Here is a 16,413-nt window from a genome sequence, read left to right on the forward strand (position 1 = left end):
TTCCACTAACAATATAAGTGCCTATAACCTACTAAAATTTCATTAACATCGGACCAACACATTTCAAACTATATAGTTTTTGAAGTGAGCAGTTTGTAGGGAAGACACCAAAAATAAGACAAGGCTTACTACAATCTAAAATAAAAAAATATACATATTGAACTTTATAACCAAACTGCTAATGCAGAATAAAACAAGAAAAATATTAGTATAACTGATCTTGCAATAGAGCTCTTGGTTTGCTTATAATTCAAGCTTAAATGTATGAATTCCCATAAAAAAATCTGATAGTAGACAACAGGTGCATTTGTGAGTGTACAGCAGAGTCTGACTGACCACCATAATGTATGCATCGTAGTTGATGTTCGTCATTTTGAACAGCTGCTCCGGGGCTACACTCACGCATTTGTGGCATTCGATAAGCCACATGAGCTGTGCCAAATGGGAGCACCTCAGGGAGATCAACCTTTGTTTGCCGTTATGGGTGTAGCGAACTCTGGTTTCATGACCTTGGGACCAGTGAATGACAACTGTCCTCTGTTACCGTAAGTTCCAGGCCCACTCCAGCGACCACTGTGTGTCATGGAGGTGGAACTGTGTGTGTCACAGGGAACAGAGATTTAGGCTCAGCTGGCCGGATCACAAGGATGTATAAAAAAAACACTGGACCTCAGATATGTGCCGAGTGCTGATGAGATATACGACACTTGAGGTGAAATGCTCATTAGCGGGCAGCCTGTGAGGAACGAATAGCGCCTGAGTTGTATAATGCTTACCCAGGTAAGGGGGTCTCTTCCTGGCTGCTATTTTATATCCCTACCTGCTCTCGGTGACAACCACTCGACAAAAAGACTGAGAGAGAGTAGTCCGAATATGTTTCTGGTGATCAAGAAGAAGAAGAGGACATTTGAAAAAGTGTTCCCTTTCTATATTCATAAAGGTGTAGAAGAACTTGCTGGTACCTTATAACAGTTAAAAAATTGTGAAATGATTCTTTGCTGGTTGAAACTAACAAGGCGAAGGAGTTGGAACTTTAAATGCATTATAAAAAGTTAGTTGAATATGAGATTGTAATCGAGATGCACATGCCGATGCACATGGCCAGAGAACAGTTAATGTGATACAAAGAACACAAAAAAATCTACACCTACATATACATAGATACTCAGCAATCCACCATAAGAAGGGTGCCCTGTACCATTAGTAGTCATTTCCTTTCCTGGTCCATTCACAAATAGAGCAAGGAAAGAAATGACTGTTTATATGCCTCCGCATGAGCCCTAATTTCACATATGTTATCTTCATGGTCCGTACACACAGTGTATGTTGGAGGCAGTAGAATCATTCTGCAGTCAGCCTCAAGTGCCAGTTCTATAAATTTCTGCAATAGTGCTTCATGAGAAGAGCATTGTCTACCGTCCAGGGATTCCCATTTGAGTTCATGAAGCATCTCAGTAGTACTTACCTATTGGTGAAAATCAAACAGTGGAAAATCCAGGATGGAATGTAACAATATGAGAGAAGGAAAGTTGCCATTCACCATGTAGCGGAGATGCTGAGCCGCGATAGGCACAATGAAAAGATTCACACAATCATAACTTTCGGCCATTAAGGCCTTTGTCAGCAGTAGACACACATACACACACGCACACACACACAGACACACACACACACACACACACACGCAAGCGCAACGTGCACACACATCTGCAGTCTCAGTGAGCTGAAACTACACGTCTATCGGTAACAAATCTAGGAGTGTACTTCGTGAATTGCTTCGATGTCTTCCTTCAGTCAGACCATGTGAGGACGCCGACTACTCAATCCATACTCGAGAATACCTTCCCTACCACAATCCTCAAACGTTCATTCCCATTCTGTTTCATATCACTTTGAAATATTACACCTGAATATTTAATTGATGTGATGGTGTCTGTCTGCACTCTACTAATGCTGTATCCAAATGTTACCCTCGTCTTTGATGAACACTTGGTGTCAAGGAGTGTGTGATGGAATGTACTACTTAAAAAGTATTCAAGCCACTCGCATACCTGGAACCTAACCAGTAATCTCAGACCTTTGTCGACAGTGTGCAGTGAGCCATAATGAAAAATGTTTTCTGGAAATCCACGAATATGGAGTTTGCCTGTTGCCTTTTGTAAACTGAGCTGGGATTCCATCTGGGCTTGATGACTTTTTATTTTCAACTTTTTCAGTTATTTTTGGACACCAGGGTGAGATATGCAAAACTGACACCTTTATTGTGACCATCAGTCCTCCATCACTACCAAATGACAGGGTTTCTTCTGACTTTGGGTCAAATATTATGTACCTTCCCTCTGATGTGTTACAGATGCCAGCGATTTGGTCACAGTGCCAGTTTGTTAAATGACTTAAATGACAACAAAGTGACTGAAGCAGATAACATCCCTCCTGAGTTATTAAAGAACGCAGGAAACAGCTGTACGGATTTATGTCTGTCTGTTACAAGGGTGGGGCACTGCCATTGTGATTACCAAAAAGTAAAATGATTACTGTACCTGAGAAGGAAATGCTGATGATAGTCGAAATTGTAGAACACGGTGTCATTAAGCCATGATTCACAAATTCTGCTTAGTATTGTAAAGTCTAAAATCTAAAATTGACCAACAAATTTAGGTTCAGAAAAGTAAAAGGAACCGGTGTAGCTATAGTGACACTATGAATGCGAGAAATTTATTAATAAACAACAATCTCAATACAGTAATAAGGAAGAAATTCATTAGAACATTTATTTGGACCATTTTGAGCTGTGGTCGTGGAGGTTGGACTCAAGAACAGTAAAGATTAGAAGTTAAAGAGATTTCGATATGAGAAGAACCACTAAAACAGCTTGAAAACCGAAAGAACAAACAGCAAAAGAAATTAATACCTCTACCAACATAAAAGCTTCAGAAAAAAATCTTGGAAGAAAAATTATGGGAAAAAATCGAGAGGCTGGCCCAGAATATTCGTATAATGATGTGTTATTAGTGGAATGAACTTGAGCTACTGGAACCAAGTGGTAAAGATGGCAAGGACAAGGAAGGATAGCTACATCGACAAGGGATCGCCTTTAGTGTCTGGTGATGATACAGTATGTTTAACATTGCATATACTCTAATGGTATCAGCAATGCGGACTCCACTATTAGCCAGGATGGCTGTTTCTACTGGAGAATTGAGTGTGTGGAAACCATCCCACCACAGCAAGTGCGGAGTCGGGAGAGCTCATTTGGTATAACATTCTTTATTCAGTTGTCACCACATATGGTCATTCAGGCAGCAGATTGCTGCCTCAGCACGACTCCTGGCGGCATTCTCGGCCCCACGGTAGTGGTTGGATATGTGTACACAATAGGACAGTTGATGGGAGGGAAAGAGAAACACTGAATGAAATGCATCTGGCTGTCAAGACAGCAATGTGTAGTCTTTGACAACTACCACTGCAGAATATTGTTAAGAAATCTCTCACAAAATGCAAGGAAATTCTGCTTGCCCTGTCACTCATGGATGAGACAGGAACTGAAATTGAGTGTAGCAATGTTGTTATTGTGGTCTTCAGTCCTGAGACTGGTTTGATGCAGCTCTCCATGCTACCCTATCCTGTGCAAGCTTCTTCATCTCCCAGTACTTACTGCAACCTACATCCTTCTGAATCTGCTTAGTGTATTCATCTCTTGGTCTCCCTCTGCGATTTTTACCCTCCACGCTGCCCTCCAATGCTAAATTTGTGATCCCTTGATGCCTCAGAACATTTCCTACCAACCGGACCCTTCTTCTTGTCAAGTTGTTCCACAAACTCCTCCCCAATTCTATTCAATAGCTCCTCATTAGTTATGTGATCTACCCATCTAATCTTCAGCATTCTTCTGTAGCACCACATTTTGAAAGCTTCTATTCTCTTCTTGTCCAAACTATTTATCGTCCATGTTTCACTTCCATACATGGCTACACTCCATAAAATACTTTCAGAAACGACTTCCTGACACTTAAATCTATACTCGATGATAACAAATTTCTCTTCTTCAGAAACACTTTCCTTGCCATTGCCAGTCTACATTTTATATCCTCTCTGCTTTGACCATCATCAGTTATTTTGCTCCCCAAATAGCAAAACTCCTTTTCTACTTTAAGTGTCTGATTTCCTAATCTAATTCCCTCAGCATCACCCGACTTAATTCGACTACAACAATCCATTATCCTCGTTTTGCTTTTGTTGATGTTCATCTTATATCCTCCTTTTAAGACATTGTCCATTCCATTCATTTGCTCTTTCAAGTCCTTTGCTGCCTCTGACAGAATTGCAGTGTCATCGGCGAACCTCAAAGTTTTTATTTCTTCTCCATGGATTTTAATACCTACTCCGAACTTTTCTTTTGTTTCCTTTACTGCTTGCTCAATATACAGATTTAATAACATCGGGGAGAGGCTACAACCCTGTCTCACTCCCTCCCCAACCACTGCTTCCCTTTCATGTCCCTCGACTCTTATAAATGCCATCTGGTTTCTGTACAAATTGTAAATAGCCTTTCGCTCCCTGTATTTTACCTCTGCCACCTTCAGAATATGAAAGAGAGTATTCCAGTCAACATTGTCAAAAGCTTTTTCTAAGTCTACAAATGCTTTCCTTAATCTATTTTCTAAGATAAGTCGTAGGGTCAGTATTGCCACACGTGTTCCAATATTTGTACAGAATCCAAACTGATCTTCCCCGAGGTCGGCTTCTACCAGTTTTTCCATTTGTCTGTAAAGAATTCGCATTAATATTTTGCAGCTGTGACTTATTAGACTGATAGTTCGTTAATTTTCACATCTCTCAACACCTGCTTTCTTTGGGATTGGAATTATTATATTCTTCTTGAAGTGTGAAGGTATTTCGCCTGTCTCATACATCTCGCTCACCAGGTGGTGGACTTTTGTGAGGACTGGCTCTCCCAAGGCTGTCAGTAGTTCTAATGGAATGTTGTCTACTCCCGGGGCCTTGTTTCGACTTAGATCTTTCAGTGCTCTATCAAACTCTTCACACAGTATCATATCTCCCATTTCATCTTCATCTACATCCTCTTCCATTTCCATAACATTGCCTTCAAGTACATCGCCCTTGTGTAGACCCTCTTTATACTCCTTCCACCTTTCTGCTTTCCTTTCTTTGCTTAGAACTGGGTTTCCATCTGAGCTCTTAATATTCATACAAGTGGTTCTCTTTTCTCCAAAGGTCTCATTAATTTTCCTGTAGGCAGTATCTATCTTACCCCTAGTGAGATAAGCCTCTACATCCTTACATTTGTCCTCTAGCCACCCCTGCTTAGCCATTTTGCACTTCCTGTCGATCTCATTTTTGAGACGTTTGTATTCCTTTTTGCCTGCTTCATTTACAGCATTTTTATATTTTCTCCTTTCGTCAATTAAATTCAATATTTCTTCTGTCACCCAAGGGTCTCTACTAGCCCTCATCTTTTTACCTACTTGATCCTCTGCTGCCTTCACTATTTCATCCCTCAAAGCTACCCATTCTTCTTCTACTGTATTTCTTTCCCACATTATTGTCAATTGTTCCCTTATGCTGTCCCTGAAACTCTGTACAACCTCCGGTTTAGTCAGTTTATCCAGGTCCTATCTCCTTAAATTCACACCTTTTTGCAGTTTCTTTAGTTTTAATCTACAGTTCATAACCAATAGACTGTCGTCAGAGTCCACATCTGACCCTGGAAATGTCTTACAATTTAAAACCTGGTTCTTCAATCTCTGTCTTACCATTATATAATCTATCTGATATCTTCTAGTATCTCCAGGATTCTTCCATGTGTACAACCTTCTTTTATGGTTCTTGAACCAAGTGTTAGCTATGATTAAGTTATGCTCTGTGCAAAATTCTAACTGACGGCTTCCTCTTTCATTTCTTACCCCCAATCCATTTTCACATAGTGTAGCAAAGCAGAAGCAAAACTACTTAACTCCGTTCTCAGATGTTCCTTTTCAAAGGAAAACCAGGGGTATTGCCCCAATTTTTAATTCTTGTACCACTGAAAAGTTGAATGAAATAAATATTAGTGATGGTGGCATTGAGAAATATCTGAAGTCATTAAAACTGAGCAAATCTACGGGAACCACTAGACTCCTATCAGATTCTGTACCAAATTTGTAGCTGAGTTGTTCCCTTTGTTAATGATAATTTATTGTAAGTCCCTCAAACAAAAAACCATGCCCAGTAGTTAGAAGAAAGCACAGGTCACACATGTCGACAAGAAGGGTAGCAGAAGTGATGACAAAACTATAATCCAGTCCAGTGTCCTTGACATCCATTTGTTGTAGAATGTTACAACATATTCTGAGCACAATCATGGTGAGGTATCTTGAACAGGATGACCTCCATTGTGTCAACCAGCATGGATTCAAGAAAGGTCAAGTATGTAAAACCCAACTCACACTTTTCTTGCATGGCATCCTGAAAGCCATGAATCGAGGCAGTCAGGTATGTGCAAAATTTCTTGATGTCGGATTTCACTCAGTATCAGACATATGCTTATTATCAAAAGTATGATTTGTGGGGTATCCATGAAATTTGTGACTGTATTGAGGATTTTTTATTAGGGAGAACACAGCTAGTTATCTACACATTTCTGACTGTCATATTCTCATAATTGCTGCACAACTGTCACACAATATATCTTCAAATTTGCTTATGTGTGCCTATTGAGCCAATTTACACATAGAGTTCTTTGGGTTCTGAATAATTGTTTGACGAATATGTGCAGTAACTTCTGGTGTGTGAACCAAAGCAGTTCTTTGTCATCTTACATTTTGCACAGATTAGTAGGTGTGCCAGTTGTTTTACATACTCTGTATTGATCTCTTTGCTGATAGTCGTCTACCTAGGTACTTGACCCTGAAAATTTCGCATGTTTCCTTAATTGAACGTGTTTTCACATATGCTTCCACAATTTCAATTCTTTCTTCCATTGAGAAAGTCATTTTGCAGAGCATAAACAGAAATGTCTAACTTCACTGATGAATTAAACTGAAATGCTGACAGAAGAATGAATCAGTTATTTCATAAAACTGTCCATTGTTGCAACTGTTTACTTCAGAAGTGGAAATACTGCATTCGCATTCAAAGGGGAGGTACCACCCTGTACATTTGTGATAGTAGAACATCGAAATAAATAAATAAGTAGCTGACATATTGATTTATGCTGGAGCACAATGTAACAAAATTTGAATAGGTTGTGTCGAGCAGCACTGAGAAATGGAGAGTAACAGGTCTTGTGCTGCATCTCGATCTCCAGTCTCATGAGCAGTGATGGCTGCAGGCAACTGTGCCAGGTTGTGGTATTTCTCCATCTACTGCCCGCATTACTGTGTGTTATCTTTAGTCAATTTTGGGCAGACTACAGAACTTAGTGATCTACGGTTATGAGTCCATTATTTTATATATTTACTGTTAACGGTTAATATATTTGATGGCTATAAATTCTTTTTATTGTCTACATTTGTACTATTATGCACAATATCACCTGTCCTAGTAACATGAAACCAGTGGTATGTCACAAAAATACATAGTGAGTAAGACCTGTTACAAATAAATGTGTTTTTTTTTCCATAAATGCATTTTTATTTACTTTGAACTGGATGAGACTCCCAGTTTCATGTCTTAACATTTCCCCCCTGTTTGACAACTCTTCTGCCCCTAGTTTTTGTGAGACATTGATTTTTCTGGTCACCTGCTACTTTTTATGCTGAGGTGGGTTATTTTACCATACAAGTAGCATGTTGGAGAATATTTAATAGATGTGAATAACCGTAATTTGCAAATTTATTGATAAGGTAATTGAAAATAAATTATATGAATTAGAAGTTACGGTAAACAATTTTCCTACTTTGTCATAACAAATAAGTACATGTTTCTTCTCCTACATGTTTAAGGCAAAAGAATTAAAAATTGTCTCAAATTGTTCAGTGTGTTATTGCAGTTAGTTAACATACTAGCAGTAAACAAAATGACATAAAATTAATCACACCTCCCTGCTATCACTGAAGTTCTGTATTAATTTTCAGAGTAAGAGGACAACAGAAATTGTAACTTCCGTGCTGTACGTGGAAGCGAAGCCAACTGTTGTTACTCTGGACTACCTGCTCGACATGTCTGACGAAAAAGAGAAGAATGTGCAAAACGGAGTAACTCCTGATGACACAATTGCTAGGTAGTTATAAAATTCACCAATGTTTTTGTCAGTTGTTTTAAACTCAATGTTTTTCATAAAAAGAAATTAAGCTGCCACATCGCTGCTACTTTCTAGAACCAAAAAGTAATATACTGCTTGACCTCTTTCGAACAGGTTCCGTCTCTCGTACTACCCGCACAGATTGGAGGTATTTAAGAGGATGCTGCAAGATGTCTTTGGCATAAAGTCTGAACACACACTGTATGGTGACTTCAAACAGCTTCACGAGATTGACAACCCTGCGTTTTATATTCATGTCATACAGAAAGCCTTCATCTGAGCTACTAACTGTGTTGTTATATTATGTGATACTTTCTAAATGACTAGAAATGAGTGGTACTGTGAAATTTATAAAAACAAAACAAAAATATGTGGGCAACAAAAAAATCTAGACTGAAATAGCAGCAGTATGAAAAGGATAGATTGCTGCTCACCACATAGAAGGGGCATTGAAGCACATTTAAATGAAACAAAAGTATGTGGGCAGCAAAAAACTTTGGAATGAAATAGCAGCAGTATGAAAAGGATAGATTGCTGCTCACTCCATAGAAGAGGCATTGAAGCACATTTAAATGACACTACTAGGTATTATCTGCTATCGGACTAAGGCCATTGTCAGACTCGCACAAAATGGAACACACGTGTGTGTGCGTGAATGCGCACGCGTGCGCGCGCTCACCCACCCACCCACACACACACACACACACACACACACGCACACACACACATGGCCACATTCATCTCCGCACACTAAGGCCAGACTGCAATTCCATCTGAGGTGAATGGCAATCTTTGCCAGAATGGCTAGTGGAAATTGGGGACTAGCAAGGGTTAAGGCCAGGGGGGTTCCAGGTAATGAAGTATACATTATAGGAAGGGTTCCTACCCAGGCACTTCCAAAAAGCTGTTGTCAGAGGGCAGAATGAGTATGGCTCAGGTAGTCAAAGTCTAGTGCACCGTGTCGGGCAGCACGCTCGACCACAGTTAGGTGATGGCCAGACAGATCATCAATTGTCGTGCTAGTGTAGCTTTCGCAAGTGGGGTAGGAGATGTGTGTGAGACAACTGGACTTTGTGATAGTGGGAGGTTGTATGTATAAACTGTTTGTGATTTGTTTTGTCGGTATCTGATGAAGAGCTTAGTCCGAGAGCTGACAATATCTGGCAACCTTTTCTCAGTGTGTCTGTGTGCCACTCTGTGCAGTGCACAGCAATCTCTCCTTTTCGTATTATTGAGCTGCAAAAAATTGAGATAAAGGAGGAAAATAGGGAAACTATGGACAACAGAAGATGTAAGTTGGTGTCAATATTTAGCTGATAGGAAGAGGCACAACGTGACCTGTGTGAATGTGGTGAGAGATAAAGCCATTCAGGGATAGTGTGGGGAACAATTGTAAGAGATCTAAATGAAACAAGTGGAGTACAAGGATTTAGATGTGTAGTCAATCAAAGAGGAGTGTAACTTCAGTAAATATGGACAGGTTATAATAGGTGACAGAAAGGAAGCTAAAGTGTGAGAAATAATGTAGTACAGATAAAATCTGGTCTAGATTATAAAAATAGAGATTGAAAGACAATGATGCATTGATAAATGGACTGATTATGGCAGACACAGTAGTTGAGATCTGGGAGCTGCGGAAGCACGTTGTGCTGAAATTGTGGCAGTCTGTAGTAAGGGAAGTGAAATTGGCAGCTGTATCTCATACGTTCTGTGACTGATCACACGTTAAACGACTGCAAAGCAATTGTTTTGCTGGCTCTCTTCTGTGTATTTGCACATTGTGTTCAGTTGAGGCTACAAAGACATTATTTTGTAACTTTTCTTCCCCAGAAATGTATGGGCAGTAGGAATGTGTTGTGTTGTAAAGAAACTATTTAACTTGCAATGTTCCTGGGGTGGTGTCCAATGGTTATAAGAACTGTAACATAACATTAGATAAATTATAATATTAGACTTCAGTGTGCCTCTAATCAGAAATGTGTTTTTTTTACTGTGTAAAGTTTTCCCCCGATATTAAGTATTGTAAAGGTTCTCAAATTTCTCCTTAAAGAGTTTGCGATTAAAAATGTTTTTCACTATTTCACATACCTATCTGCTCAGCTAGGTTTCATAAAGGAGAAATTCGCCTGAGATAGCGAGGTAGTTGAAACTACTTCCCTGAAACCTCCCACACTACTAAGGATGTACACCCAAAGATCAATGTCGTATGCATTTCAGACAATTGAGAAAAATATGCAGTTTCTGAGCATTGTATGTGGAATGGGCTAAAACAAAACGAGGGTACTCATTACACCATCAAAGAAGCTATCACCATTCACATAATTGGTAATAAATAGGCACACGAAATACCACCTCAGCAACACAGCACCTGTAGTTGCCAAAATTATGTCACCCACTGAGAAAACTGCAGTGAAGACTGACTACTTTGTAGTTTCTGACTGAAGAATGTAACTGAAGGTCTGTTTTCACTATGTTTCGACACAGCGCACCATTACCTCACCTGGTTCTAGCAACCACTCATTTTACAACAGTTCGTGTCATTCTGAACTTACCCACAAATAAATACCACTTCCATGTGAAGGTGACGAGTGAGTGATGCTCAAGAGCTGCTAATCTAATGTGGTTCTTATGTCTGTGATCCATAATGAAATCTGTTCCCAAAGAAAGCACTCTCCTGTATTATGTCCCGAGTCCAACGCTGTGTACAAAAAAAGAGGAAATAATTTTTGCATGTGTACACTATATCGGACAGCAGTGACGATGTTTATGTGACAGCATTCTGGTTTAAAATCACTATGATCTCTACTCGTTTTTCCTCAGGAAGTGTGTTTACAGTAGTGTGCATGGGGAATTTATACTTTTCATAACTTTTTAAAACAGTTGTGTTGTGTATTTCAGTAACCTCTTTCCCAGATTCAAGATCTGTCGTAGCTCACTATCTTACATAATATGCACTGTCAATTATCCTGTGATATTACGTAGCTTCACACAAAATCACATCTCACCAGTAATTTCTTCCTTTTTTAATACAAAGAAGAAATTTTTATTTCTTTAAGATCAAAAACTAATTTCTGTCTTAACTGGTATATGACGATTCAACCGTAGTATTGATGTCTTGACAGAAAAGCCCGTATGTATTCTACTTAATAATATAAAGCTTATTGTAAGTATGCACTAGCAGTGAAATGTATTCTACTTAATAACATAAAGCTTATTGTAAGTATGCAAGAGCAGTGTATATGTGTATGAGATAAAATGTCCTATAGATTAACATTTTGTAAAGTAGATATTGCTTGTTGTTCCTCAGTGAGGCTGCAGAGAGTAGTGTAACTGCGATGTGTGCTAAAAATGAATAATAAAGTGATTATTTTCTTATAAAATTTAACATAATGCTCAATCATTTACATAGTAAACTGCATCAAACTCCCAGTTATCCAGTTTAAGGTGGACCTTAGATTGAAAGAATAACCAGAAAACATGAATAATCTAAAGCACATGTTTTTACCTGAAACTGCTGTTTACTATGTTTACAAAACATGTTACACGTCACATTTCAAAGTCCGCACCATCACTGATGCATTACTTTCCAGAAACTGACAATTTACTTACAAAATTCCACTTCAGACACAGTGTATTTTAGTTTATTTTTGAGAAATAACCAGACAACATTTTTATTTTTCTGTTTTTGATTCCACTGTTTTCTGGAGGATGTTTGTCACCAACATTAGTGCATTTATATGAGTGGTGACAGGTTCCACAATTGCCTCATCTTTGTGCTTTTCCTCTACTGAATGTGCTTTCTTCACTGTACCTATATCGCTTACCTGCTTAAATCACATCATAGGAAACACTATGTAAGCACCTGTAGATGTGTCTGCCATCACAAGTCTTCTCAACCAGCAATTTTCATTCTAAATGAAAATATTCACTCTAATTTTAAAAGAATGAAGGTTTCCACAAATTACTGCAACCAGTCACCTTTTGTTTTATTATTAAGTTTTTATTTTCCATAACTGGATATATTCATTGCATGATTACAGCATTATGGGGCAAAATGTATAAATGGAACAGGTAAGCAGTGAATGTGGCCAAGAGTTATTCACAGTACAAGATCGATTTAGTTGCAATACTTACAGTTAGTAATATCTGTTGGTAGTTCCTGGTGTACACATTGTTTTGGAAAACATATCAGGTTACCTTCCATTAGGAAAGTGGGTGCACTCAGCAACTGTTATGTAGTTTATAAATGGTTTGTTTATATAAATGATTTAGTTATATAAATTTTATATAATTTATAAATGATAGAGCCCAGCAGTCAGTCCTTTTTTTTGCAAATCCAGATTTCAGCTAGTGCCTAGCAACAGAAGTTGTAAGTTGGTGTTAATATGTAGCTGATAGGAAAAGGCAGAACATGACCTGTGTGAATGTGATGAGAGATATAGTTATTGCGGGCTACTACTAACCGTAAGTAATGCAACTAAATCGATCTCGTACTGTGAATAACTCTAGCCACATTCAGTGTTTACCTGTTTCATTCAGGGCTAGAATCTTCAAAGAACTGTTACTGATACCTGAACAACAGGGAACTAACAAGGATCGAGATTAGAAAATAGTGCATTGATAATGGCTAGGCACTAGCTGAAATCTGGATTTGCATAATAAAACTTGGGGAAAAAAGAGGACAACTGATTGCTGTGCTCTATCATTTATAAACATATGTTTTCCACCGACATTAATTTTACTTCACTTCACAAATTTAGCCACAGGTAACAACTTCTAATAGCTTTACGAAATGTCAGTAAACCAAAGAGCGTGATTAAAGTTGCTTTTTAAGGGTTGTTGTTGGAGCAGAAAGTTTCTTTGTTCAGCACTTGCATTGGGCGTTGGTGACAGTTTGAGGCGATTGAGATTCCATAGTATTCTAATGACAAGCTGATAATCCATAAATAGAATTTAGCTGTTCTCTGTTAAAACTGACTTAAATGAATAAAACAAAACAGCACATTGTTGTGTACACACATTTTGTTTAAAATTAGAGAAAGAATATGCATAGGAGAAACAAACTGTCTAGTAGGTTAAATGCCATGATATCACAGTTAAAACTGTCAGAAAGACAACAAACTGCATATTTTCACAGTACAGTACCACACACTATTTATTTCCTCACTCGGTCTTATGAGAAAACCGATACTTTGTCGTTTAAAAATAATACACATATCAAAAAAAGCTTTGCATCACCTCGGTTCCGAGAGTTAAGAAACCAGTACAGAAAATTGGAATAGAGATCAATATAAACATATTTTCCGCCCTTTTTATTGCTCATGAAAACCACACATTGCATGCTGTACCACCATACAGACAGACCTTCAAAGGTGGTGGTCCAGATTGCTGTACACACCGGTACCTCTAATACCCAGCAGCACATCCTCTTAACATTGATGCATGCCTGTATTCGTTGTGGCATACTATCCACAAGTTCATCAAGGCACTGTTGGTTCAGATTGTCTCACTCCTCAACGGCAGTTCGGCATAGATCCCTCAGAGAGGTTGGTGGGTCATGTTGTTCATAAACAGCCCTTCTCAATCCATTCCAGGCATGTTCTATAGGGTTCACGTCTGGAGAACGTGCTGGCCACTATAGCCGAGTGATGCCTTCTCCGGAAGGAAGTCATTCACAAGACGTGCACAATGGGGGCTCGAATTGTCGTCCATGACAACGAATGCCTCGCCAATATGCTGCCGATATGGTTGCTTTATCGGTTGACAAATGGCATTCACATAGCTTGCAGCCATTACAGCGCCTTCCATGACCACCAGCTGCGTATGTCGGCCCCACGTAATGCCACCCCAAAACATCAGGGAACCTCCACTTTGCTGCATTCGCTGGACAGTGTGTCTAAGGCGCTCAGCCTGACCGGGTTGCCTCCAAACACGTCTCCGACGATGGTCTGGTTGTGAAGGCATATGCGACACTCATTGGTGAAGAGGACGTGATGCCAATCCTGAGCAGTCCATTTGGCATGTTGGTGTGCCCATCTGTACCGTGCTGCATGGTGTCATGGTTGCATAAGATGGACCTTGCCATGGATGTCGGTAGTGAAGTTGTGCATCATGCAGCCTATTGTGCACAGTTTGTGTCATAACATGACATCATGTGGCTGCACAAAATGCATTATTCAACATGGTGATGTTGCTGTCGGGGTTCCTCCGGGCCATAACGCATAGGTAGCAGTCATCCACTGCAGTAGTAGCCCTTGGGTGGCCTGAGCGAGGCATGTCATTGACAGTTCCTGTCTCACTGTACCTCCGCCATGTCTGAACAATGTCGCTTTGGTTCACTCCGAAACGCCAGGACACTTCCCTTCCTGGTACAAAGTAACAATGTGGATGCGATCCTACCATGGTATTGACTGTCTAGACATGGTTGAACTACATACAACATAGGCTGTGTACCTCCTTCCTGGTGGAATGACTGCATCTGATCAGCTCTCGGGCTGCCTCCATGTAATAGGTGCTGCTCATGTGTGGTCGTTTACATCTTTGGGCAAGTTTAGTGACATCCCTGAATAGTCAAAGAGACTGTGTGTATGATGCAATATCCACAGTCAATGTCTATTTTCAGGAGTTCTTGGAACTGGGGTGACGCAAAACCTTTTTTGATGTGTGTATATAGCTTATGTCTGTCAGAAACTTTATAAAGTACTGTGAAAAAAATTGAATTAAATCAATCAATAACTTTTTGACATTTTTTGCTAACAATTTTTGCCTATTATATTTTATAAATAATCAAATACTATATATATTTAAAGCTATGTAGTCTGTGGCTATTCAAATTTTATTATAATATCACATGAAAATTGATGCAAATCAGTCCAAATACTTATTAGTGTTTTTATTAGTGTATTGTGTAAAGTTTGAACTATGTTGATCAAGAACTTTTCGAGATTTTTACTAAAACGTTTTCCCTTTGTATAGCATATATTTGAAAAAATTGTATCCTGTGTCCTTCCGAACATTTATTGGTGTACGGTGTAAAAATTTGTAGTAATTTGTTCAAGAACTTTTTGAGGTTTTGGTAAGAGTGATAAACTATCAGTTATCCTTATATAGTAGCATAGATTTTGTATATAGATTTATGTACTATGTATGTTTGAAAATATGTAACCTAAGTTTGTTTGGACTTTTGTTTGGGCATCATGCTAAGATCTGAAGTGAATTGCTTAAGAAATGTTAAGTATGTATTTATGATGTTACCCTTCTATATGATATACATATTTTATATGATGTATTAAAAAGTATATAGCTTACTTGAACACAAATATTCATGTAAAAGTTTGAAGTAAATCAATATAGAAACTTTAAGATATTTAGAAATATTTTTTCTTTTATGCAGTATATAGCTGGCCGCTGTGGCCTAGGGGTTCTAGGCACTTCAGTCCGGAACCGTGCAACTGCTATGGTCGCAGGTTCGAATCCTGCCTTGGGCCTGGATGTGTGTGATGTCCTTAGGTTTGTTATGTTTAAGTAGTTCTAAGTTCTAGGGGACTGATGACCTCAGATGTTAAGTCCCATAGTGCTCAGAGCCATTTGAACCATTTTGCAGTATATATTTCTTGTATATCAGAACTTTCTTAGAGTATCATGTAAAAATTTGAAGTAAATCGATGGAGATTTTTGCTAACAACATTTCCCTCTGTTTAGTACATAAAGGTACATTGCTCAGAAGAATTGGGGGAACATGACTCAGGGCATATGCCATACGTAGTTGAGTAATAATTGAGGACTGGGTATGATACAGATTACACCTTTATCTTTCAAGAATTTGGTACAAAACAAAACATCATTACATACTCTATCATTTACTTGAAAAGAAGTGAAATGTCTGACCAGTGTGATAACAAAATGGAAAAAAATCATTCATCACATACTCCTGAGTGGTTTTCATTCGACTCTGAGAGCTTTAGTACTCTATATGTCCTTTGTGAGCATTTATGCTGAGGGAGCACTCCAGCAGCCTGTGCAGTGCAACGCTGTGTCGTGCCAGCCTTGTATGCCAGTGGAGTGCGTTGTCGTCAGGATGCTGCAGTTGACTCAGCAGTCTGTGTCCCTGCCTACTCAGCACCTCACGGTGTGAGCTGCAGGTGGCCAGCTGTGTCCTTCTCCTCGCTGAC

General features: G+C 39.0%; 1 protein-coding gene across 3 annotated transcripts in view; it reads left to right on the forward strand.

Moving 5' to 3' along the window:
* The window catches only part of LOC126424548 (glycine N-methyltransferase), an 86,488-nt gene extending 74,856 nt beyond the window's left edge, over nucleotides 1–11,632 (forward strand). For all 3 annotated transcript variants that reach the window (XM_050087293.1, XM_050087295.1, XM_050087294.1), the window contains 2 exons: nucleotides 8,076–8,221; nucleotides 8,357–11,632. In XM_050087293.1, coding sequence (XP_049943250.1) covers nucleotides 8,076–8,221; nucleotides 8,357–8,522 — 312 coding nt within the window. In that variant the 3' untranslated portion in view covers nucleotides 8,523–11,632. The remainder of the gene's footprint in view (nucleotides 1–8,075; nucleotides 8,222–8,356) is intronic.
* Nucleotides 11,633–16,413: the final 4,781 nt, after the last annotated feature.

Source organism: Schistocerca serialis, chromosome 10 (assembly GCF_023864345.2).
Source record: "Schistocerca serialis cubense isolate TAMUIC-IGC-003099 chromosome 10, iqSchSeri2.2, whole genome shotgun sequence".
Classification (NCBI taxonomy): domain Eukaryota; kingdom Metazoa; phylum Arthropoda; class Insecta; order Orthoptera; family Acrididae; genus Schistocerca; species Schistocerca serialis.